The sequence below is a fragment of the Mus caroli genome, unplaced genomic scaffold, assembly GCF_978045245.1.
Source record: "Mus caroli unplaced genomic scaffold, Mus_caroli_1 scaffold_13, whole genome shotgun sequence".
In the NCBI taxonomy this organism is placed as follows: domain Eukaryota; kingdom Metazoa; phylum Chordata; class Mammalia; order Rodentia; family Muridae; genus Mus; species Mus caroli.
Window position 1 is genome coordinate 15,059,391 of NW_028227268.1, and position 25,725 is coordinate 15,085,115.

The following is a 25,725-nucleotide window of genomic DNA, read 5'->3' on the forward strand; positions in this document are numbered from 1 at the left end:
ACAGAGATCCACCTGCCCTTGCCTCCCCAGTGCTGGCATTAGAGGTGTGTGCCATCACTATCCTGTGGAATATTTATTTATTTATTTATTCATTTTTAATAAGACCACGTCTTCAGATTTCACAGTAGACTGACCGTATTTTAAATGAATGTGTCCTCAGGAACGTTTAATAGTGTGTGGGAAATACTTTTTTGATTTACTAGTTAGATGTTCTCATTTTTTAAAATTTAAGATTATTTATATTTTATGTATATGAGCGTTTTGCCTTCATGTATATATGTGTACCATGTGTTCATTCCTGGTGCCCACAAAGACCAGAAAAGGGACATTGAGTCTCCTGGCCTTGGAGTTAGAAAGGACTTTAAACCACTGTTAGTTATGAGTGCTGGCAACGGAACCCAGGTCTTCTTCAAACCCCACAGGTGCTCTTAGCCGGCCTAACCAGTTCTCCAGCCCCATAAACTCTAAGGAGTTTGTCAATTACCTATATTTAAAAGGCTTTGATAGATTTGAATTTTAGTTAACGAAAGATGAGAGAAAATAATTTTTAAAAATATTCAACTCTGTGATTACAATATTATTTTCAAAATACTAGTAGGGGTGGCTCAGAGGTTAAGAGTGGCTTGCAGAGACCATAGTTTAGTTACTTATAGGGACTTTGTCCTTTCTTACCTCTCAGGGCACCTACCTGCACACTCTAGATACGTATACAGACACAAAGACACATAATTAAAAAATCTTTTAAAAATTCTAATATTAAGAATATCTGTCTATTGGATGGATCACAGGACCCCCAATGGAGGAGCTAGAGAAAATACCCAAGGAGCTAAAGGGATCTGCAACCCTATAGGTGGAACAACAATATGAACTAACCAGTTATCCCGGAGCTCGTGTCTCTAGCTGCATATGTATCAAAAGATGGCCTAGTCGGCCATCACTGGAAAGAGAGGCCCATTGGACACGCAAACTTTATATGCCCCAGTACAGGGGAACACCAGGGCCATAAAGTGGGAATGGATGGGTAGGGGAGTGGGGGGGAGGGTATGGGGGACTTTTGGGATAGCATTGGAAATGTAATTAAGGAAAATACGTAATAAAAAATATATATTAAAAAAAAGAATATCTGTGGCCATACATGTGATTCTTTTTTAGCCAAAAATAATACAGATGAAAATAAGGATGAGTCAGAGAAAAGAAAAAGTCCACGAAGTCCAAAAAAAATGAAGACAGAATGTGATTCTGAACAAGGTGAGACCAGAGATGCAGACGCCACAGCTGGAGCCGCCGCAGGGGCAATGGAGCTGTCTAAGGAACCTGAGAAGAAGGACCAAGGTAAGCAGGAGCAGGAGACAGGGGATGGTGAGTACCAGGTCAGATTCCCACTGGCAAACACCACAACCTCTCTCTCATGCAGAGCACTTCATCATGCCAAAGGATGTTGCTTTCTGATCCCACCCCGTTGGTCTGTTCTCTGTGGACTTGTCTGTTTTAGACCTTTCAGTTGAGTGAGCATAGGCAGTCTGTTGTCCTCCTTTATCCAGCACGATTCATCTGTTCAGTCCTTGACCAATGGATAGTTCAGCTTTTCTGCTTTTTAGCTGTTCTGTACATTTAACACTGAGTTTCTAGGATTGGGTTTGTGTGTGTGTAACTCTGAATGGCCTGCAACTCACTGTGTAGACCATCCTGGCCTGGAGCATACAGTGATCTACTGCTTGTGCCTGTTCAATCCTGGGATAGCAGTGCCTCCATAGCCAGCTTGGTTTCTGCATATTATAAAAGCATTCAGTTTACTTGTCTTGTGGGTTCCAGAGATCAAACTCAGAGCCTCATGCGCTGTACAGCTCTGAGCACAGAATCCCGGAAAAACAGATTTTCACTTCTCAGTGCTACACCAAGGAATGGAACTGCTAGATCCTGTGAGAACACCGTATCTAAGCTTTTGAGAAACTTTAGGGCCAGTGAGATATAGAAATAAAAATGGTTTAAGTTGGGCTGGTGAAATGGCTCAGCAGTTAAGAGTGCCCACTGCTCTTCCAAAGGTCCTGAGTTCAAATCCCAGAAACCACATGGTGGCTCACAACCATCTGTAACAACATCTGACACCCTCTTCTGGAGTGTCTGAAGACAGCTACTGTGCACTTACACATAATTAATTAATTAGTTAGTTAATTAATTGAAAAAATGGTTTAAGTTGTCCTTTTTTTTAAACACATAAGCAAACTAGAGAGATAGCACTCTGCATGATGTGATTGGTGTTTAAATATGAAGACTCAGAGTTTGTATTCCTAGAATGCATGTACGTTCTGGTGGGATTTGGTGGCCTGCCTATAATTCCAGCACTTGAAGCCAGAGCTTTGCTAGCTAGACTAGCTAGCTATATTAGTGAGCTCTGGGTTCAATTGAGACGTCTGGTTCCACATAATAAGATAGAGACAGTTCCCGGTTGGTTTGTTGAGCTTGGTTTGTTGTGCAGCCCAGGATGTCAGACCCAGGCTATGCCTGCCTTTGCTTCCCCAGCGTGGGTGTCACACCTCAAGGTTAGCATGGTTGATAACAGGCAGAATGTACTCAATAGCCTGTCATCAGCTGTCAGCTCTCACGATAACAGCCCATCTCTTAGGTCCCAAATCTCAGAGTCTTCTAGTATTTGAAATGTATCTATTTTTTAGCCCCATTTAAAGTTTAGCAGTGTCCATGATATACGTTATGAAGATAACAAAAAGTAGGTGTGTTTGGAAATAAAATAGTCTTCATGTATTTCTCATTTCAGAGTGAAAATTACATTTTTTTCAATGTCTTTAATTCACAGATGTAAAAGAACTTTTAGATTCTGATAATGACAAATCCTTCAAGGAAGAACCAATGGAGATCGATGATACCATAAAAACAGAGTCACATGTGAGCAGTCTGGAAAGCACAGAGGTAGATGTAGTCAATGTTAGTGAGGGCTTCCATCTAAGGACTAGTTACAAAAAGAAAACGAAATCCTCTAAGCTGGACGGGCTTCTGGAACGGAGGATTCGACAATTTACACTGGAAGAGAAACAGCGTCTTGAGAAGTTAAAGCTGGAGAGTGGGGTGAAGGGGGCGGGCAAGCCCCCCACGGGTGCTCTGAAAAGCTCCTCTGAGTCTCCAGTCTCCACAAAAGCAAGTGAAGGGCATCAGGGTGACTCGCTTAGACAGGAACAAAGCCCCAGTTCAAGTCAGGCTAGCACTGTGGACTTGGGGCTGGGGAGCTCACAAAGTGATCCCTTGGTTCTTGGCGTCAGTCCTCCTAGTCTCAGCATGCACAAACCTGATCCAAAAGATCAAGTATTAGAGGATGTCTCCATTCAGAGTCCAGGGCCAAACTGTCAGAGGCAGAACTCTGTTGAAAGCGACCTAGATACCAGGATCTCTGAACCTGCCAGTAAGGGACTGGAACTAAGTCAGACTAAAACAAAAGTGACTGACTCTTCCTCTGATGACTCTAAACCAACCAGTGCAGACGATGTTGGCATTTTGATCTGTAAGAGCAAGAAGCTGCTCTCACAGGATGATAGCAGCACCGTCGTGTCTTCTTCCAAGAGTACTTTACCTGCATCAGTTCCTAAAAGTCCCCGTGACAGAGATGCCCGGGCCTTCTCAAAAGCAATGGACTTCGATGGGAGACTAGGTGGTGACTCTGAACATAGTAGCACTTTGGAAAATAGCTCTGATACTATGTGTATTCGGGACAGTGCTGAAGAAGATATGGTTGTTCAGAACAGCAATGAAGCCACCTCTAAACGGTTCATAACTCCAGACCAAGGTGGAGAAAGTGTGGAGCCAACAAAATGTCAGTTAGTTTCTAAGTCCACTGAAAATTGTGAAGACAAACTACAGGGTAAGGTAACTGAAGCAAACGGTAAGAAACTGGGCCAGCATCAAAAGCCAGAGGAGAGAGCAGTTAACAGATGTACTGACCAAGTCAGCCTGAGACACAGCACTGACAGAAAGAACAGTGACCCTCGAGAGTCTGAAAAGAAAGGACAGAAAGCAAATAAGTTTCAAATAAATGGCAAAGACAGTAAAGCTAAGGGGCACCTGAAGGGGCCGGGCACGAAGGGCGGCTCTGATGGTAACATTGTGCGTAGTGCTGTAGAACCAAAGGCCAATAATATCAATAAAGCCATCCCTGGGAATACCAAGTCACTGCCTGGGAAGGAATCTGCTGCGAAGCCGTTCATCAACGGTGACATCATTATGGAAGAGTTGAGTGAACAGAACACTTCAGAAACCAACTCAAACTCACTGAGTTCTTCAGATGCCAAAGGTAATCACCAAGATGGCCTCCATGCCCTACCATCCACCAAAGAGGCTGCCAGTACCCAGGTAGTCATACCCCCAGCCCCTTGTCCAGATCGGAACTCACTTAATCAGGTAGAAGATATGGAAACTGAAAGTCCAGAGGTTAAGAGAGTTATCCCATCTCCTGTTAGGACTGGAGAGGACTCTAACCTCAGCAAGGGCTTCATGGGTGACAATGGACTACCTTCCAGCAAAGACGAGAATGTCAATGGAGAATCCCAAAGAAAGACGGTCATCACAGAAGTCACCACAATGACATCTACTGTTGCCACAGAATCAAAAACTGTCATTAAGGTGGCAAAAGGAGACAGGCAAACTGTGGTTTCTTCCACAGAAAATTGTGCCAGATCCACAGTCACAACTACCACTACCACTGTGACAAAGCTCTCCACACCCTCCCCAGACAGCGGCGTGGGTACCGTCTCTGTAAAGGAGCAGAGTAAAACCGTGGTCACCACGACAGTGACGGACTCCCTGACCACTGCAGGAAGCACACTGGTGACATCTATGACCGTGAGCAAAGAGTACTCCACGAGAGACAGGGTGAAGCTGATGAAGTTCTCACGACCCAAGAAGACCCGCTCAGGCACTGCCCTGCCGTCCTATAGGAAGTTCGTTACCAAGAGCAGCAAAAAGAGCATATTCGTGTTACCTAATGATGACTTGAAAAAGCTGGCCAGGAAAGGAGGGATCCGGGAGGTCCCTTACTTTAATTATAACGCGAAACCTGCCTTGGATATATGGCCATACCCTTCTCCTAGACCGACCTTTGGTATCACATGGAGGTATGTGCTTTAGAATGCTATGGGGACAGGGTGGTGGTAAAGAGTGTTTTCTGTTTAAGTAAAATGAAATGCCAGGAGATAGGGAGGCATATCTGTAACGGCCAGGGTCAGTGACGAGCATGAGATAGAGAAAGCTGCTAGCTTGACCAGCGGGTGGGATTCAAATTTACCCAGCAGCCACAGACTTATCAAAAATATAAGGGATTCTTTTAACATGCGTGTTTACTTTAACTTGCATGAGACCAGAGGAACTTGCCGATCTTGTGTTGTAACTGTGCAGTTATTGCATGCTGTTTGCTTGGCACCACGGTAACCATGGGAGTCCTAAAAACACACACGCCTGTAAAGTCAGAAAGCCCTTCACGTCACACCTTCCTAGTGACATTTATTTGCATGTATTAGAGTTCTTGGTTATTTATGACAGAAAGATAGACTATAATTTCCCTAGGAATGTCTTATTTAGAATTAATTTTATTTAGAATGCTCTGGGCCCTCTGTGTTTGGGGAGCGAATGATAAGTTTAGAACATTGATAGTTGTTAGCCTGTGTTCATTGGTTACTAGGAAGGGGGCTCAGAAGTTCTCTATGGATGGAGTAGCTTGCCCGTGACCGGAGAGGCCGAGTGTTCCTGACCCCAGCCCAGCACTTCACGTGCTGATTGTGTCTCACATGCGTGTCCGCGTTCTGTCCCTTTCATGCCTCTGCTCTGTGTTTCACCCTGGTTGACTGGGAGGAGTAAGAGTCGAAGGCCTGTGATGGGGCGTTGTTGGCTGCAGTTGGTTTTACATTGATTGTTCCAGCAAATGATTGAGCATCGCGTCCCCACCCCCCCTCTCTCTCGACTTCATTTCAGTGTCTCAGTTTTTCCAGCTTGAGTAGACATCATCCTTCCTCGTGTCCTTTATATTACAGTCAGCTAGCTAGGGTCAGAAAAGACCACAGAACACAGTGTAAACGCAAGTGTTTCCTACAGGCGTTCATTCAGTACAGAGGTCACGCTTTGTTTGTATGAGCACGTTTTATGCCGCATCGTTGGTTTGAAGTAAGATGTCATCATTCCATGCACATGCACTAGAGACAGCTGAAAAGTCCACTTTCTCTGCAGGGCCTGCAATGAAGGATTTGCAGAATCCTGCAGGGAATCAAGGAACGCTTCATTGCAGTTCATGGAATTGTAGGATTGCTCTGCACTTTTCTGCTTTCTTCATTGAGAGCGGTCCCAAAGTGCGTCCTTGACAGTCCTGCAGGTAACTTCTTTCCCACTGGAAAAGTTACTGTATACATACAAGTGGCTGAACTAAGATCCCTCAGCAGGCAGGGGCCTGGCCTTTCTGCTGCTTGTGGTCTGAAGCTAGAGGTAGTTTGGCTGGGAGGCACTGTTCTCGGCGCCTGGGCACCAGAGCCCTGTGTGCATGGTGGCACTGCAGGCGCCTTGCCTTACAATGGTCTGATATGTGCTGACATGCATCAATGTTTGGTCAGTCTCTCATTTTTTAATGGAAAGAAATACTTTCCTGGTCATTCTTAGTCTGTTGAAGTTGAAATAAGTATCTATTACTTCTGATCAATAGAATCATGGGTAAAAATGTATGTTATTCTTGATTGTAGGGCACTTAGAGAAGCAAGTCATGTAAAGTGCATTTTTGTGCTAACCCTTGAGTCTCCCGTGTACTTCTTATTTATTTATTTATCTGTCCAGGAGTAGTTCTTATGGGTCTAGCTCTGCAGCCCAGGCTGGTGTCAAACTCCTGCCCTCCCACCTCAGCCTCATAAGCAGTTAGACTACAGCTGCATGAATGATGCATATTTTTGGATGTAATGTTAAAGGAAAATTGACACTTGTAAACATGTGCTGACCTCTGTACATACATTTCCTTATACTTGTTTTCCTGGCATGACTCCCTGTCTTTGCCATTCTGAACTGGCAGTTGTTGTCCATAAAGCTGCCAGAGGGTCCTACTAACGTGCCCATCTATGTTGGTATTATCCTGAGTGATGAAGGGACCTGCTGATAACTGTAGCACGGAAGGGAGGAAAGTGGGCGTCACTGAGGAGCCCTAAGAGAGCGGGAAGCTTCCCTGCTTTGCTTTCTTTTTTTGTTTGTTTGGGTTTTGTTTTGTTTCTTAGACAGGGTTTCTCTGTGTAGCCCCCCTGGCTGTCCTGGAACTCACTCTGTAGACCAGGCTGGTCTCAAACTCAGAAATCCGCCTGCCTCTGCCTCCTAAGTGCTGGGATTAAAGGCGTGCGTCACCATTGCTTGGTGTGGCAGCTTTTCTTTAAGCCTTCCCGCTGGCATGGCTCATTCTGACTTCTGCTTTCTTCTCCATGCTTCGCCATTTGTACCTACCTCCTTCCCTCTGACCATAATAGCACAGAATGTGGCATGACAGAAGTGTGTGCTTTTGCACACTGAGTTTCCTCTCGTGTGTGTGTGTGTGTGTGTGTGTGTGTGTATGTGTGTGTGTCCGTGCTTTGAGACTATGGCAGACCTAAGTAATTGCCTTTCTCACAGCTCTTAGCAGGTAGATTCTAACACACACTTTGTATGTATCCCAGCTTCCTTCACAGCCTGGACACACTGATGCACTCCATTGTTGTCTGTATGAGTGAGTGGTAAATGAGTCAGCAGGCTAATAATCAGTGAGATGTGTTTATCCACTGAAATTACCTGCATTTTAAAATAGGATTGCTTTCGGGGATATTGATCACTGTTAGGACTCTGGGATCTGTCCTCAGTACAGTATGGGTAAGGGGGTCTTATGTGTGAGGCAAGGCAGGCAGAAAGGATTTGAAGCTGTTGTTTGACCCTAGAGAACAAGTAGAGGAGGAAAAGAGAAGAAGAGGTGCTTGCTCTTTTGGAGGGGGGTGGTACATGCCTTTAGTCTCAGCACTGGGGAGGCAGAGGCAGGCAGATCTGTGTGAGTTTGAGGCCAGCCTGGTCTACAAATCTAGAACAGTCAGGGTTATACAAAGAAACCCTATCTTGGGGAAAAAAGAAAAGAGAAGAGAAAAGAAAAGAAATGCTTATTCTCCTCCTGCCAGCCCAAGCTTCCACAAGACTCCCTGTGTGGTGTGGCCTACAAGTGACAGACACTTTCTCCCTCTGGGTTTTCCCTACACTAGTCAGCATCTTGTCACTACTTGAAAGGCCAGGGTCTGGCCAGGGTCAAGGATGCATGGGGTAGTCAGGTGAAGCAAACATTTTCCAGGTCCAGCTAGGAATTGGCAGGGGTACAGCAACCATTTGACTAAAGCTTTACCTTTTCCCCTTGTTCATTCTCTCACATGTTAGTAACAGAGAAAGCATTGCCTTCCCCATACAGAATTGTCACCGGAGTTACTGTCTGCCTGATAGAGGAGGAAATGGTTTTCGTTATATAAGCTTCCTCTGTACTGCATTTAGGCAGAATGTTCACTTCATGTACTGTGAAAATGTCCAAAGGGAAATCTAATCATGAAGGTGTTGATAGGAAGTGACAGCTGCTGGCCACTGTAAAGAGATGTTATATATAGTGAATTCCCTTTGAGGATAAAATATTCATTGAAATTGAGTAAATTAATTTCAGATGCATTTTTAGTGTTAGTTTAAGAAAGAAAAGTATGTTCAGCAACTTTGCAGTCTGCTTAAGGAGGAGCACGAGTCCCGGTTCCCTTCTCATCTGAGGAGTGGATGCCGGACCGCACAGTTCTGGTAATGGATTTCTTCTAACCTTCCCCAGCACTGGTACATTCGTAGTGTTTGTGGTGCTCATGAGCAGTGTGGTTCATGTTTGGAAAGGGCAGCTTGAACTTCAGAATTCTGTTCAGTTGGAAAAGGTCTTTCAGAGTGATTTAGTTTGTTTTACTCTTTGAGAAAATATAAACATTTTCAGATTTTTGTTTTGTTTTAGCAAAAATTACTTCATCGTGATTTTTTTCAAGGCTCCTCTATCAAATTTAGTAACACAGTTACTGATTTTGTTTTTCTCTGTATTTTTCATGCAGATACATTATAGACTAATATAAAGACCTTTGTAAGTTGTTGTCATATTGGTCTTAAGATAAAATACTTTGGATATTATTTCTGTGGCATTGGAAATGAGTCTCACTGATTTAAAATTGTTAAGTGCACATTATCCTGGGAGCCCAAATGTGTTACTTTAAAGACTGTGTAATGCCAGAGTCTTACAAACCATCTGACAAGCACTAAGGTTGTAGTCAGTGCCAGAAAAATGTCCTTCAGTTTCATAGAGAGGAAGAGAAGAAAGTGTGAAAGAGTGTGTGTGTGTGTGTGTGTGTGTGTTTGTAGTTGATCTGGGTTGTTCTTTCAGGTATAGACTGCAGACGGTAAAGTCCTTGGCTGGAGTGAGCCTGATGTTACGGTTGCTGTGGGCCAGTTTGAGATGGGATGACATGGCAGCCAAGGCTCCTCCAGGAGGAGGGTCTACACGGACAGGTAAGGGAATTGCATTTTAAGTGTAAAAGCTGTGGGCTAAGGATGTAGCTTAGTTGCTGAAGTTCATACATATCTCATGCATGAGGACTTGTGTTAGGTCCTAGTGCTGTGTAACCTGTAAGTTCAAGGCCAACTTAGATTATATGAGGCTGAGTAGCCGAAAAGGTAGCCAGACCTGGCAGCACAGGTTTATAATGCCATCTACTTTGGAGGCCAAAGCAAGAGGATCTAATTAATGACCTGCTTGAGCTCAAGGCCAGCTAGAATAACTGTCTCAAAAAAAAAACCAAAAAACAAAAAAAAATGGGAGAAACTTGAAATGGGTTGGGTCTGTGGCTGTAGCACTTGCCTAGCTTGTGAAAGGCTCTGAGTTTGTCCCCTAGACATGCAATAAAATAAAGTCATGTGCTGTTCACTGAATTTATTAACTACTTGTCTTATTTTATAGAAGTTTATTCTTGCTTAAGTTTTCTGGATGCCATCAAATTAAGGTTAAGGGGCAAGGTTTAGATTATAAGTAAGTCAGCACACATACCCCAACTCAAGTTCCAGTGGCACTCAGTATCCAGCGTGCTCAGCCAGTTCCCGGGGGCATCCTATAGCCCTGGCCTTGCTCTGACTGAGTGCTGCCTCTGGAAGTTACCTTGGATGCTGTATCGTTGTTCTTCTTCCTGCTACTTATGCTGAGGCAGAAGGATTGCCACAAACTTGATGCCAGCCTGGGCTTACATGTTGAGTTCTAGGCCACCTTGGGCATCAAAAAGGAAAAGGCTGGCCTGCCTAAGCACAGTTGAGAGCCCTAACCTAAAAACAAACATTAAGACCACCTGGGAGCGGCCACTGGAGAAGCCAAGAAGTTCAGCTGTTGTAATCTAGCAGCGATTGTCACTGATAACCCAGGGGATCGGAAAGGAAAGTTTAGACTCACAGCCTTAAAGAAGTGCCACAGGCGCCATCTCCCAAGCCTCCTCATAGTTCAGGTGGTTAGTAACAGTGTGTAACTCATATTCCCACAGAAACATCTGAAACTGAAATCACAACCACAGAGATAATTAAGAGGCGTGATGTGGGCCCTTATGGCATTCGTTCTGAGTATTGTATCAGGAAGATCATTTGCCCCATTGGAGTTCCAGAAGCACCAAAAGGTAACATAGAAGAAAATGCATGATTGCTGGCCTGTAGGCCGTGTGTTCTGTTAATTGAGGTTTGGCCACCTACCTGACACTACAGACTGCTCCTGTATTGAGGAACATGAAGAACCAAGACAAGAGATTGCTGTGAGTCCTAGGCTAGCCTGGCCTACAGAGTGAGTCCTAGGCTAGCCTGGCCTACAGAGTGAGACTTGTTTCAAATACAGACAGACTAGGGGCTGGAGAAACGGCTCAGCAGTTATGAGTGTTTATTGTTCTTGCAGAGGACCTGAGTTCAGTTCCCAGCACCTACATGGTTATTGGCCTTGCTTCCTTGTGAGCCAAGGAAGGAGCATCCTCAAGCAATCCTTGGAGAAGGGTTACTGCCAGGAATTTACTCTTCTCTTCTCTATCCAATGTCACAGCTAGAAAAATGCCACCATGCTAAATTGCTAAATTGTATTTGAGTCTCAGCGATGAATTGCTTAGTCACATGTGGCGAGAGGATAAGGAACAGGGTTCCGGGCAGAGGAAGGTGGAGTGTGCAGCTCACCCGGCCTTTGCCAGGGCTAGGAAGCCCTTTCACAAGTACTTTGATTGGAACATGGCTACATGTAGCACAGACATTGTTTTTCACTGATTCTTATTAAAAATGATTTGTCTTTATGTGCACTGGTGTTTTGCCTGCATGTATGTCTGTGCAGATCCTCTGAAAATGAAGTAATAGACAGTTGTGAACTGCCATGTGGGTGCTGGGAATTGTCCCTTAGTCCTCTGGGAGAGCAGTCAGTCAGCTGCCTCTCTCCTGAGGCAGGCACTTTGGTCCAGATTTGCAGTGTAGACCATCTGGCCTGTGTGGTCTCAAGGATTTGCCAATATCTGGCACTTTAAAGGGAAAAGTTTGGCTGGTGGTGGCCTCCTGGGCTGTATAACAGAGCGCATCTCAAGTTAAAAGATGTCGTTTGCCATCCACCATGCCTCATGAGCTAGATGTCAGAAGAACTCCACGGGAACATTATTGCTGAAAACATTCTGATTTCTTTCACTAAGAAACACCCACACCTCAGCGGAAGGGCCTCCGATCAAGTGCACTTCGGCCAAAGAGACCAGAGACTCCCAAGCAGACGGGCCCTGTTATCATTGAGAGCTGGGTAGCAGAAGAGGAGCTGGAGCTCTGGGAGATCAGGGCTTTTGCTGAGAGGTAACAGTTAACACCTGGTCACATGGGAGCTTCTGCAGTCGGTTCTGACTAGTTCTCCTCTACCCTTTGATTGTATATGCCAGCTCGGGGTAGTTGATGTAAGCTTTGTTTTTACATTTAGTGTGTTTCGTTATTTTTAAGTTATCTTAAACATTCATTTAAAAGAGACAGATCATGCCTCTGTATGATGCCAAGTCAACCAGATTTCGTTTGTGAACAGTTTCTGATGAGTCGCTCCTTTTCCCTGCAGAGTGGAGAAAGAAAAGGCTCAAGCAGTGGAGCAGCAGACCAAGGTCAGTGGGCAGCAGGGCAGCTTCTAGGGGAGGCACTGCACGGCAGGTTGACCTTCTTAACCAAATTCAGGAACACGAAAGGCCCAGGATTATGGATTCACATGGGATATTTAAAGTCAAGTGTACCTCATGTTTCATTCTTGAAAATGTCTCAGTGACCCATGACCCTGCGGTTCTGCAAACTGAGCATAGTGTGGAGGGACATTGAGGCCTCCTGATTGCTGTTACAGTTCCCTGAGTTATCTCTAAAAAGAGTCTTTTCCTGCTGAGCTCCAGGGAAGCCTGTGAAGACGTAAGCTTCACCAAGGCTCTGAGTTGATTGGAATCAATGCACCTCGCCAAGTCGTTTGCTGGCTTTTCAGCATCCTGTCGGGTGATCCATGTACTGTATCCCAGAATCAGAGGGCTGTGCTTGCTTCTCCTGCAAGTGTAAATCTAGAGAACACTTAGCGTGGGTTCACAACAGAACTGTTGACATAGGTACACATTTATTTTTATTTTATGTTCCTGCATATGTCTGTGTATCATGGTGCACTCCTGGTACCAATGATGTCCAGAAGAGGGTGTCAGATGCCTGAAACCGGAGTTAGCGATGACTGTACCACTATGCAGGTGTTAGGAACAAGCTCTGGTCCCTTTAAGAGCAGCCCTGTCCTGAGCATCTCTCCAGCCCCAGCTGCATATATTTTTAAAACACTTTTTAGGCTTTAAGGTTTTATAAAGCATGTTTTTCCAACTCTGACGTGTCTTTCAATTTACTATGCATCTGTCTATTCACTTGAAATTTGGAGAAATAGCACCATTGGATTATGTGCTGAATTCAGCTTAGGAAATGTACAGAAAAGCATAAGCATTTGTTCCTATAGCAACTGGCATCTGTTTCTATAGCAACTGGCTAGTAGTTCTTTCCTCCCTTTTATAGGTGTATTTTGTCATCTCTGCAACACAACCTAATTCGCCACTTTTTAATTTGTTTTCAAGTAGCTCTTCGTGCTTTTAATGCATTTTCTCTTAGTGCAATACTTGTAATTATGTGTTGTTTCTTTGCTCCTATTTTCCTTTGAACTAAATGGATCAGATGATGGTTCTAAGTATGCAGAACAAAGCTGCTTCTCTTTTGAGAAATACGTGCTGATAAGCATTCCTTCCAGTTCTGTTCAAGTATATGGGCTGTCTGCCAAAGCAGTGCAAGCAGAGTGCCTGGGATTGTGGAGGAGAGGGGACGCCTGGGGATGCCCTGGGCTGGAGCAGGGTGTCACAGTAGCTCAGGCTCTCCCGTACCTCAGTGGGTAGCTCAAGCTGGCCTCAAACTCACGGTAGTCCTCCTGCCTCTGTCTCTCATGTACTTCAGTTACAGACATGAGCCGCCATGTCCAGCTCTTGTTAGTGGTTTTGAATCTTTTTTTTTTTTTATATATATATTTATTTTTATTATATGTAAGTACACTGCAGCTGTCTTCAGACACTCCAGAAGAGGGCGCCAGATCTCGTTACGGATGGTTGTGAGTCACCATGTGGTTGCTGGGATTTGAACTTCAGACCTTTGGAAGAGCAGTCGGATGCTCTTACCCACTGAGCCATCTCACCAGCCCCGTTAGTGGTTTTGAGACACAGTGTTGGTCTGTATCTCAGGCATCCTCAGATTCAAGGCAACCCTTCTGCCTCACACTTTTGAGTGGATTTAAATGGATTTAATCACAGCTCCATTGTGAGCTAACGCTGTGTCCGTGGTCCCTAGCGCAGTCTGTCTGTCAACCGAGTTTCTTCATGTTTAGCATTTACAAAGCCAGCTAATAACTGATTTTGGTGACAACTGTTGCTACATGAGGTGTACTGCCCAAACACTAGTCGTATTGTGTGGAAGCTTGGGCTGTGGCTTAGTAGACCACTGTGGATAAATCCCAACAGCCTTTCATTTAAAACATGCGAGTTAAATTGTCTTTTATACCTGTTTTGGTTTGTTTTGTTTTGTTTGAGGCAGTGGCTCTTTGTATAGTACTGGATGTCCCAGAACTCTATACATAGAGCTACCCTCAAATTTACAAAGAACTGCCTCCCTCTGCCTCCCAGTGTAGGGATTAAAGGCGTGCACCATGAGGCTGGGCCTGGCTTTTTAGAGTGGATCCTACACTAAGCTTAGGCTGGTCCCAGAGTTGGGATTACGCATGTGTCGACCACACCCAGCTTAACTGTGTTTTTACTTACTTTCATTGTAATGCAGAATAATGACCCAGGCAAGCACTCTGCCTCCTGAGTGGTGTCCCCAGGAATGCTGATGGGATTCCCCTCTGTATAAAGCATTTAAAGTACCTTGTAATTCCATAGTACATGAAGTATTCCCAGTACTCAGGAGGCTGAAGCAAAAGGATTGCCCCAGGTTCAAGACCACATGGCGTTTGTTCCAGGCCAACTTGGGCTACAGAGTCAGACCCTGACTATAAATAACAGTAACAGAGTCTCAAAACTATTTTTACTTTTCCATTTAACTTGATGACAAGTTTGGTGACCTGAATAGTAACAGTAAAAACTACTATCCTGCTGTTTATGATGGGATAATCTAAGCTAGCAGTGCTGCCAGGCCCAGCCCACTCTTCCCACTCCGATTCAGAGTCACAGGTGTCCTGTCTCCAGTAAGATTGCCCATTCCCTCCTCACTCACTGGATATTGTATAGAACATTTTGATCATTTAAATTTCTTATTTATGGTCAATTTATTATGATGTAGACACTGGAAATAGAGGCTGGGGTAAATTTCGACAGATTTGTTTTCCTTTTGCAAGTTCAACATCTGGCAAATCCTACAGAATGGGGTTTGCCATGGAGAACTGGAGTTCACATTTCCTCTCTTGACTCTCAGAAACGTTTGGAGCAGCAGAAGCCTGCAGTCATCGCAGCGTCCACCACGTCCCCAGCAAACAACACAAGCAGCACTGTCTCTCCAGCTCAGAAGGTGATGGTGGCTCCCTTAAGTGGCTCGGTCACCCCTGGAACAAAGATGGTGCTGGCCACAAAAGTCGGCTCTCCTGCCACAGTCACATTCCAGCAAAACAAGAACTTCCATCAAACTTTTGCCACATGGGTGAAGCAAGGCCAGTCCAATTCAGGTAGAGCTGGGGAGTGAGTGGAACATTGCTTTTGTTCTGGGTGGGGAAAAGCATTTCTAACCTTCATTTCCTGAGAGAGCGGTTCTGCCTCTGCCACTGCTTGCGCAGACAGGCTGGACAGTCATTGTCGTAGCTGCTCTTTGTGCGTCTCCTCTCTGCAGTCCTCACCTTCAGTACCCACATAGCCAGCCCACTTGGAGCAGGGGTGTTTTTATTAAATACAGAATGATCCGCATTTCGTGCATCGGTGCCCTTCCTAGAAGTCATTTCGCTGCTGGTTATTTAAAATCTAAAGTTTATTAAATGTCTTATACCCCATTAGCCACCAGCACAGCTGCCACCTCTGCTACCACCATTGCCAGCACAGGTCAGACGTTCCAAATTACGGGCAGTCCCGTCACTATGGCAGGAAAAGTAATTACCAAATTGCCACTTCCTGCAAACAGCAAGATTGTCGCTGTAAATGTGCCGGCAACACAAGGAGGTAAGGGAAGCAACCGCACAGAGTTTGAGTTCACCTTCGCCAGATCATGCTGTCGCCATCCTCCATCTCCTCCTCACTGGTTTCAGTCGTCAGGTGTCACATTCTGTGTAGCCCACTCTGCAACCCGCCACACGTAGTTCCTCCTCAGACAGCAGCAGCACCTAATGCCTTTCTTTGAAGGGTGGTGATTCATGTCTTCTTCATCTCTCTCTAAGGCATGGTCCAGGTACAGCAGAAGGTCCTGGGAATCATTCCATCGACTACAGGTCCAAGCCAGCAAACCTTTACTTCATTCCAGCCCAGGACTGCAACCGTCACAATTAGGCCCAATACCTCAGCCTCTGCAGGAACCACTACCACGTCACAGGTAAGCATTCTTAGTGTACAACAGGATTTCTCTGTTGAGAAATGCTGATGTCAGGGTGACAATTCCTGTGGCCTCTTCCCCTATCAGTTCAGCCCATCTTCCTTTACTATGATTTAATCTGTGATGAAGTACTGATTTGGAGATATATCTACACACACACACACAAATTTTTATATTTTTAATGAACCCAGATGGTACATGATGTATTAATTTTGGTATTTGTTTAGTTGCATATTGGTATTGTTTGTAATTGTTATTTGCCAATATTTCCTAAAGAAGATTGACAGCCAATACAGGAATGTGCTGCACTTGGTAACTCTGACACTCTTGGAGCTCCTCCCACCAGCAAGTGATTCTCTCTCAGCCGTTCTTCTAGTTCACCCGTGTTCCTTCTGATCAGGAAGGAAACAGTGAAATACACTGTATGTCAGCTGCTAGGTGCATGTGTTGCTTTTTAAACCATGAAAGATGCTGGATTTTTGTTTACTTACTACAGTCTCCAGGTTCTAGGACTCAGCCTCTTTAAGTTTCTGTCTTCAAAATTCCACCTTTATACCAACACTGAATGTAATTTCAAATGTAACAGTGGGCAGGCAGAGGCAAGTGAATCTTTGTGAATTCCAGGATAGCCATGGCTATAGGAGAGAAACCCTGCAATTCTAATTTTGAAGCAGTTTTAATTCTTTTGTTGTCATTGTTTGTTTTGTTTTGTTTTTGTTTTGAGACAAGGTTTCTCTGTATAGCCTACAGAGAACTCCCTCTGTAGACCAGGCTGGCCTTGAACTCAGAGGACAGCATGCCTCTGCCTCCCAAGCTCTGGCATTAAAAGTGAGTGCCACTTCCCTGCTGAAGTGCTTTTAATTCCTTGTCCTTTGTTCCTGCACAGGTGATCACAGGGCCTCAGATCCGCCCTGGCATGACGGTGATTAGAACGCCACTCCAGCAACCAGCACTGGGAAAGGCGATCATTCGAACACCAGTGGTGGTGCAGCCAGGTACTCACTCACGAATGCAGTGAAACTGCTTCAGCATGGACGACACGGCTAGGAAACTGTGGCACTGTGGCATGCCTCTGTATTAGAGAACACATGCATGGGGAGGTGGGATACTGGATGTTCACTTCCCTGAGAAAAATAGACAAGGTAAATTGAAGTTAACTTACAAAGTGAGTAAACTCAACCACTGATTACCATAAGCATTCAGACATGAGAGAAGAGCAAAGCTTTTGTCTGTGAGTTACAGAGGCAGCACCAGACTCTGAGTCAGTCACAGGTAATGGAAGCTGGTTCATTCAGACCACACCATGTTAAAAGTCAAAGACTGACTTGGGACTGACATTTGATGGTGCATCTTTTGCTTTGCCTGTGTAAGGCCCTTTCTTTGGACCCTGGCACCAGAGATGAAAACAGTTGAAGATTAGAAGATTGAGGGAAAATCCAAAATCAGAGATGGCTCATCAGTGAAGGACACATGGCTTGAAAGTGCAGATTAGTGCTATTTCAAAGAGAATATGTGTGTGGGTATTGGATTATCTCAGTGATTTTCATGTAGCTGACCAGAACCCGACTTTTTTTAGGTTTATTTTACTTTACATGTATGAGTGCTTTGATTGAATGGATGTTTCTGCATCACGTGCATTGCTGGTGCCTCCTGAGGTGCATCCCTGGAGTTAGAGTTGGGAGCCCCCACTGGGGAGCTGGGAATTGAACCGGTGTATTCTACAAGAACAGCTGGTCCTCTTAGGCACCGAGTGGTCTCTCCAGCCACCAGGACCAGTCTCTTTGTGCTTCTGCTAGTTAGTAGCATCGTGCTAAAATGGTAAATTCCCTAGCTGTAGCCCACAGGACGTCCTGAGCTCCTGACGCTCTCACAAGTGAGTTTCGTAGGTCATCTGGAGTTAACAGATGAGAGTAAGAGTAACAGTGCAGATCTTTTGACAGCTATTTTATCATTTCATAAGAATGTTGTTCCCAAGAAAACACACAAATAGATGCAGCCCAAAAGACAAATCAGTTAAGAATTTACTTTATGACCAAGAGAACACTTTTTGTTTCAAGACCAGGGTCTCTCTATGTAGCCCCAACTGTTCTAGAACTCACTATGTTGACCAAGGTGGCCTTGAACTACAGAGATCTGGTGACATTGTCTCCTGAGTGGTGGGATTATAGGCATGAGCCACACTGCTTGGCCTGGCCTGTCTTTTTTTTTTAACTCTGTTAAAGTCTGTGGTCTGGCTGTAAACTGGCTGTGGTCCTATGTTTGAACTTATCTTGGTTTATTGACATCAAAATGTCTATTTGAAGATTGAAATGAACTGTATTCATCTGCTGTCTTATGCATGCTAGCAGTGTTTTAATGATGGGGAAATCTTGTTGTTTGTGCAGGCACACCCCAACAAGTTGTGACTCAAATCATCCGAGGACAGCCTGTTTCCACTGCCATCTCTGCTCCAAGTACAGCTTCCTCAGCACCTGTGCAAAAGGGCTTAACTCCAGGAGCAGCGGCTGGGCCTCTGCAGCCTTCAGCCCCACACAGCCCTCGTCCTCAGCAAGGGCAGGTGAAGCTCACCATGGCTCAGCTTACTCAGCTCACGCAGGGCCACGTAAGTAACTCAGCTTTCATCTTGAGAGGTAGCCTGAGTTTTGCTGAAGTTTACATTTGATCTTAGGTAAAACTTAAATATACCTGCTTTAAGAAATGGTATATTGGGGCTGGCAAGATGGCTCAGCGGGTAAGAGCACCCGACTGCTCTTCAGAAGGCCCTGAGTTCAAATCCCAGCAACCACATGGTGGCTCACAACCATCCGTAATGAGATCTGGTGCCCTCTTCTGGAGTGTCTTAAGACAGCTACAGTGTACTTACATATAATTAATAAATAAATCTTAAAAAAAAAAAACGGGCGTGGTGGCGCACGCCTTTAATCCCAGCACTCGGGAGGCAGAGGCAGGCGGATTTCTGAGTTCGAGGCCAGCCTGGTCTACAAAGTGAGTTCCAGGACAGCCAGGACTATACAGAGAAACCCTGTCTCGAAAAACCAAAAAAAAAAAAAAAGAAATGGTAGATTGGGGTTGGGAAGGTGGCTCAGAGGATGAAGTACTGGCTGCTTTTGCTGAGGATCCCTGTGAGTTCCCAGCACTCGTAACCACCTGGACCTCCGCTTTCAAGGGATCTGACGCCCCGTTCTGATTCCCATGCACACTGGGCATGTGCTTGGAGCACAGATCTACATTCAGGCAAATGCTCACACATATAAATAAAAATCTTTTAAAACTATACAAACAAAGAGCAGAAATGGCTGTCTCCTGGAGTCACACTTGCTATTGATAGCATCATGTCCGGCTCTCTAGACCCCTCAGGCTGGATGTTGTACCAGTGAAAGGGATACTAAGCCATTCAATAACTACAGTGCTGTTAGTTGGGCAGTTTCCATAGGAGAAAAACCAAGGCAAATTTTGAGTGCATTAAACTGATCGCTTGTATCATTCCATATTGTTGACTTGTCTTTTCCTATCAAAACCCAAAGCTCCCAAAAGTCTACTGCCTGTGGGCCTTGCTGGCTGAGTCATAAAGTAGAATGCAGAGATCAGCAATAGCTCTGATATGGTTGAAGGGGGAGAATTTGCTTATGTGCTGGGATAAAGTGGGCAAAGTGCTATACAAGTATGCGAGCCTGGGGTTCATCCCCACCGCCCACAAAACAGACAGCAGTGAGGGCTGAAAGATGGCTCAGCAGCAAAGAGTGCATACTTCCAGAGGACCCAAGGTCAGTTTCCAGCTCCCATGTCAGTTGTAGCTTTCCATAACTCCATCTTCCGGGGGTTGATACCTTCTTCTGAACTCTGTGAGCACCTCTGTACATGTGCAAAGATACATATATGTGTACACTTTAAAAGTTTAAAGCAGCTATTGCAGTACATACCTGTAGTTATGTAGGAGGGATCAGGTGGGTCTTGAGAGCTCACTGTCTAGCTCTGGCTAGAGAGATGGCTCAGGCGTTAGGAGTGCTTACTGCTCCAGCAGAGGACGTGGGTTCCTTTCCAGCTTCCACATGGTGACTCACAGATGTTGGGGATCTAGCACCCTCTTCTGGTTACCAAATGCTTTTGCACATACATGGTGCTTGTATACTCAAGCAAACTGACAAACATACATGGAAATAACAAATGTTAAGAAAAAAAGAAAGTGGTAAAAGGAAGACACCCAGTGTCACCTCTGACCTTCGTGCATGCTCATGAGCAAGCACATACACCATATACACACATGCTAAAACCAAGCCAAGAAAACACCAGAGATACAGCATGACAGGTGGAGTGCTTATGGGGCACCACAAAGCTCTGGGTTGAGTCTGTACCACTGCATAAATTATGTGTGCTGGCATGGGCCCATAATCCCAGCACTTAGGATAGAAACCTAGCAAATTCAAGGCCAGACTGGGCTGTGCCAGGCCCTTTCCCAGGAAGGACAAAGCACAACAAAAGCAACTTACTGCAGTGCTTCTAATATGCTTCAGTAATAGTCACCATTGCCTTTCTGTAAGTGGGCACTTGTGGTACATTGATGCAATCCTTGCAAACTGCTGAGGAAAGACAAGCGTTTCAGTCAGGTTTACCGGCCTGCTTAGCCATAAATAGGGAACTATAAACTTGGAGCTGTGCCTTATGCCTCATTCTGGTAATAAATTCAATGTTCTTTTCTTTCTTCTCTTAGAGCTGTGTACTTAAGGAATTAGAGGTGTTTGTCAACATGCCCAGTTTATGTGATGCTGTGGGTTGGACCCAAGGCAGGCAGACTTATTGCAAGTTGAAATACATCCCCATCCATCAGTTCATTTGTTCATTCCTTCTTTCTTTCATTCATCTCTCTCTCTCTCTCTCTCTCTCTCTCTCTCTCTCTCTCTCTCTCTCTCTCTCTCTCTCTCTCTCTCTTTTTTTTTTTTTTTTGTGATGGGAGTCTCAGCTGCACCTAGGTTCATACTTGAAAAGTTTCAGCCACTCCAGAGACTGGAACAGAATAAATAGCAGTAATTTAGACCTGATTAAAGTACAGAATGAGTTCAAAGCCATCTAGGACAACTTAGTGAGACTTAACTTAGTGAGACTTCAAAATAAAAGGGGGCTTGGCTGTTGTTCAGTGTTAGAGCTTGTTTCCAGCTTACACAGCCTCTGAGTTGAATATCTCCCAGAGAAATCAAGTGAAGCAGAGTTGGAACACACTGCACTGAGTATGGTCAAAGTAAGAAAACAATATACCCAGCCAGAGATGTCACCCAGAAAACATAACCAGCCAGAGATGTCACCCAAAGCATGCAGACAATCAGTAAGGGACTGGGAAGAGGCTCAGTGCACAAAGCTCCTAGAGGGATGACTTGTTGGGATTTTCAGAACCCTCAAAAGCTACACAGTGGTTCAGAGACAGTCTCCGGAAGAGCACTGGCCATCCTGCGTTTGCAGCAGAGAGCAACAGCAACCCTACCTCAGAACAAGCTGGCAGGCAAGGACTGGAACCTGGGGTTCTCACTGGAATTCCATGTTTAGGTAACCCAACCTCCAGACACATGCACACTAGATTTTTTTTTAATTAGTACACATCAACAAAAGATCATTCCAGCCCTGGGAATATATAGAGCTCAGTGGTGGAGAATTTGCCTAGCACTGTGAGGCCATTCGTTCAGTTTCCAGCAAAGCACATGTGGAAACGCATCCATGGAAAGGAAGAAGCCAGGAGCAAAGAGAGCAACTGAGCTTGAAGAAGAGGGAAGAAATTTACCTGCTCAAAACTCAGAAAATCCCATTGGACCTTGAGAGAAATGTATATTATAGCCATCTAACTAAGACCTAAGAGATTGGTCTAAACTGCGCATTCATCTAAAGGAAGAATTACCAGGAGGCCAGGCTCTTGCACATCTAGCAACAGTGTAAGCACCGTGGTTAAGCCGCTTCTACCAACCTTGATGTTTAAGATTGAAAGGTTACGTGCTGGAGGGATTGCAGTATTTCCTGTTGGTGTGAGCGGCAGTGTTCACTGGAACAGATACAGCAGTAGGTTTGTAAGAATCAGTAACTTAGAGCAACTGAATGTCTGTGTGGTTGGTTAATCACTACAGAATGGAAATGAGCTAACTACAGCTTTACGGAAGTGGCTCACAAATAAAATGCTGCAGTCAGGATTTTTTTTTTTAACTCTTTTTTTAAATTTCTATTTTATATATATGAGTACACTGTGGCTGTCTTCAGACACACCAGAAGAGGGCATCAGATCCCATTATAGATGGTTGTGAGCCGCCATGTGGTTGCTGGGAGTTGAACTCAGGACCTCTGGAAGATCAGCCAGTGCTCTTAACCACTAAGCCATCTCTCCAGCCCTACAGTCAGGATTTTAAAACAAATATATACAATATGGTTACATGAGTATAGGATTCAGAAAGTGACAAAACAAAGCATATTGTAATAATTCTAAAGGTAGCAATATTCTAAAGAGATACAATGTTTAAACCCTAAAGACAGCCCTTTCCTCTAGGGAAAAGACATGCAACGAGAGCATAGCCCATTCTTGGGCACAGGGTGGGCATCACCGCGTCGTTTTGTAACTGTTAAACCTGGCATTTGTACAGTTTAGTCATACACAGAAAGTGTATTCCTTAGGGAAAAAATAGTGTAGGAAGGAAGAGAGAGCATATGGAGCCAAGTGCAGACTTCTGACATGGAGAGAATTCTGTGCTTCCTGACCCTGTGTCTGTGGCAGTTACACCTGCTTGACCATTAAGTTTCAAACAGAAGTACCTGGACATGTTAGAATCCTGGGCTTTTGGTTCCCATTTTCTTAAGTCCTAGACTTTAGTGTTCCCCCAACTCTTGTGTTCTCTCACATTCTGTTTCTGGACCCTGAAGAAACAGATACGGTTGGTGGTAGCATTGCCTTCGTGGTCTTCCTGTGGTTCTGAAGATTGAGATTAAGGCCATGAGGATTGCAGACTGGCTCTGCTGCAGAGACTCTGTCCCAGCCTTTAGTTTGTTGAGGCAGGGGGTTAATGTGTGGGCCAGGCTATCTTTAACTGTGTGCCACTATACCTCGATGGGCCTTGCTGCTTTTGAGTTACTGGGAGCTATTGATTAGGGACTATGGTTGATTAGGGAGTATGATTGATTAGGGTGCATGGTGAGATTTACTCTGCTAAGCTGCTGAGGCTCACTGTGTGAGACTAGGATGAGACTACATGTAAAGATGTTTGAAAAGTATAAAATGACATCAATAAAAGTGGTTTAAAGTAAGAATCAGGTGTAATGGCTTAAGTCATGGTGGTTTCCAGGCTATCCTCGATACCAGTGAGAGCCAGACTCACAAAATTTTTATTTTTTATTTTTTTTTAAGATTTATTTATTTATTATATGTAAGTACACTGTAGCTGTCTTCAGACACACCAGAAGAGGGCATCAGATCTCATTACAGATGGCTGTGAGCCACCATGTGGTTGCTGGGATTTGAACTCAGGACCTCTGGAAGAGCAGTCTGAGCCATCTCTCCAGCCCAGACTCAAAATTTAATTAGTTAATTGATTGATTGAAATTAGCGTTTTGACCTGAACCTGATAGCTTAACCTACCTATATTCCCAAACTTGGGAGTAGGAGTGAGTTTCCCCTGGGTTTCCTGCAGGTAAGGAATGGTTTCATTCCATTGCTTTACAGATTTTTTATTTGAACACTGCATATTCCACATTGTCTGCTTTTCCCACAGGGCGGCAACCAAGGTTTAACAGTAGTGATTCAAGGACAAGGGCAGACTACTGGACAGTTGCAATTGATACCTCAGGGGATGACTGTCCTCCCAGGGCCAGGGCAGCAGCTCATGCAAGCCGCAATGCCGAATGGCACCGTTCAGCGTTTCCTCTTTACCCCACTATCAACATCAGCCACGGCCGCCAGCAGCAGCAGCAGCAACAGCAGCAGCACCACTCCTAATGCTACAGCAGCAGGTATTCGCACTGAGGCAACACTTGTTGCTGGGTTCGCAGATCGCACAGGGCACGGTGCTCTGCCTCCAGCCAGCATAACAGCTGTGTAGTCAGTCTCTGTGCTTATGCCTTGTTTCTAGACTCACTTCCTAGTCATAACAAAGCAAAATTAATGAAAAGGCTGGAGGAGCAGAATCATGGATGCCACAGTCCCTGTGCCTGCACTCCTGCTCCAGCCTTAGTAGCGCCCTGGGGATGAGGGCTCCTCGGAAAGACCTGTGCTTGAGAGCTGCAGGCCCAGAACTCTTTGTCAGCCCCCTAGCAGAAAAGTGACACTTGACAGGGGCTTCCAAGCGCCCAGCTCACACACACACACAGAAGACATGCAGGGAATGTACCAGCTCCCCAGCTGAGCAGTTGCCAAAACAAAATGCACCCGAGTTCGAGGCTTACATCTCTACTGAAACGCAGTATTCCCCGCTTCAGGAAGTTCTTTTGAGAGTCTTCTTTCACCATTGTCTCCCATTTTCGCATCCGGAAACCATTTTGTCTTTCTTTTTTACAGGCTCAGGGGAACAAAAACAAAGTAAACTATTACCCCAGACCCAGGTACAACCAGCCACAACCCTGGCACCAACTCAGTCATCAAGTGTGAGTCCTGCAGAAGCCCAGCCACAGCCTGCTCAGCCTGCAGCACAGCCCCAGCCCCAGCCCCAGCCCCCAGCTCAGCCTGAAGTCCAGACCCAGCCAGCTGTCTCGTCCCATGTCCCTTCTGAAACACAGCCCTCCCAAGCACAGACATCTAAACCCCTGGTTGCAACACAGTGTCAGCCTCAGAGCAGTGTACAAGGACAGTCTCCTGTTCGTGTCCAGAGCCCACCACTGACTCGAATACGTCCATCAACTCCATCCCAAGTGACTCCTGGACAGCAACCCCAGGTTCAGACTACAGCCTCACAGCCGATTCCAATTCCGCCCCCCACATCTCTGCAGGCACCTTCCCAAGGCCAGCCACAGTCACAGCCCCAGGTACAGTCTTCAACTCAAACTCTTTCATCAGGACAGACATTAAATCAAGTTACTGTTCTATCTCCATCCTGTCCTCAGCCACAAACACAGCAGCCACAGCCCCAAGTCATTGCTGTGCCTCAGCTCCAGCAAGTCCAGGTTCTCTCTCAGATCCAGTCGCAGGTTGTGGCTCAGATACAGGCTCAGCAAAGTGGTGTGCCCCAGCAAATCAAACTGCAGTTGCCCATTCAAGTTCAGCAAAACAGTGCTGCCCAGACTCAGAGTGTGGTCACAGTGCAGGCAGCCAGTGTGCAGGAGCAGTTGCAGAGGGTTCAGCAACTCAGGGATCAGCAGCAAAAGAAGAAGCAGCAGATAGAAATTGAGCGTGAACACACCCTCCAAGCTTCTAACCAAAGTGAAATCATTCAGAAACAGGTAAAGTTATTAAGTCAAAGCAGCATGTTCAGTAGCGTGAATTATTGTGCTGTGCAGTAGACTTAGTGATTCGGTTACATTAGGTTTCCTGAATGAGAGAGAGAGCGAGAGTCACTGGTGTGAAACCAACACTGCTTGCAGGTTCTGGTTTGGGACTCTATTGCACATGTAGCATCCGTGCTGATTAGAAACCATGTTTCC

The 25,725-nt window shown here is 45.2% G+C and overlaps 1 protein-coding gene across 8 annotated transcripts in view; it reads left to right on the plus strand.

Annotated features, from left to right (window-relative positions):
- Window positions 1-25,725, plus strand: part of Bptf (bromodomain PHD finger transcription factor) — a 104,375-nt gene that overhangs the window by 61,726 nt on the left and 16,924 nt on the right. For 4 of the 8 annotated variants that reach the window (XM_085829456.1, XM_029483118.2, XM_029483119.2 and 1 more), the window contains 12 exons: window positions 1,153-1,332; window positions 2,813-5,117; window positions 9,428-9,552; window positions 10,569-10,697; window positions 11,733-11,883; window positions 12,134-12,176; window positions 15,034-15,280; window positions 15,980-16,131; window positions 17,018-17,126; window positions 18,516-18,733; window positions 23,865-24,102; window positions 24,647-25,524. In XM_085829456.1, coding sequence (XP_085685582.1) covers window positions 1,153-1,332; window positions 2,813-5,117; window positions 9,428-9,552; window positions 10,569-10,697; window positions 11,733-11,883; window positions 12,134-12,176; window positions 15,034-15,280; window positions 15,980-16,131; window positions 17,018-17,126; window positions 18,516-18,733; window positions 23,865-24,102; window positions 24,647-25,524 — 4,775 coding nt within the window. Of the gene's footprint in view, window positions 1-1,152; window positions 1,333-2,812; window positions 5,118-9,427; window positions 9,553-10,568; window positions 10,698-11,732; window positions 11,884-12,133; window positions 12,177-15,033; window positions 15,281-15,602; window positions 15,765-15,979; window positions 16,132-17,017; window positions 17,127-18,515; window positions 18,734-23,864; window positions 24,103-24,646; window positions 25,525-25,725 lie in introns of all 8 variants that reach the window. The other 4 variants (XM_029483121.2, XM_029483122.2, XM_021175559.3 and 1 more) reach the window with 2 other exon arrangements.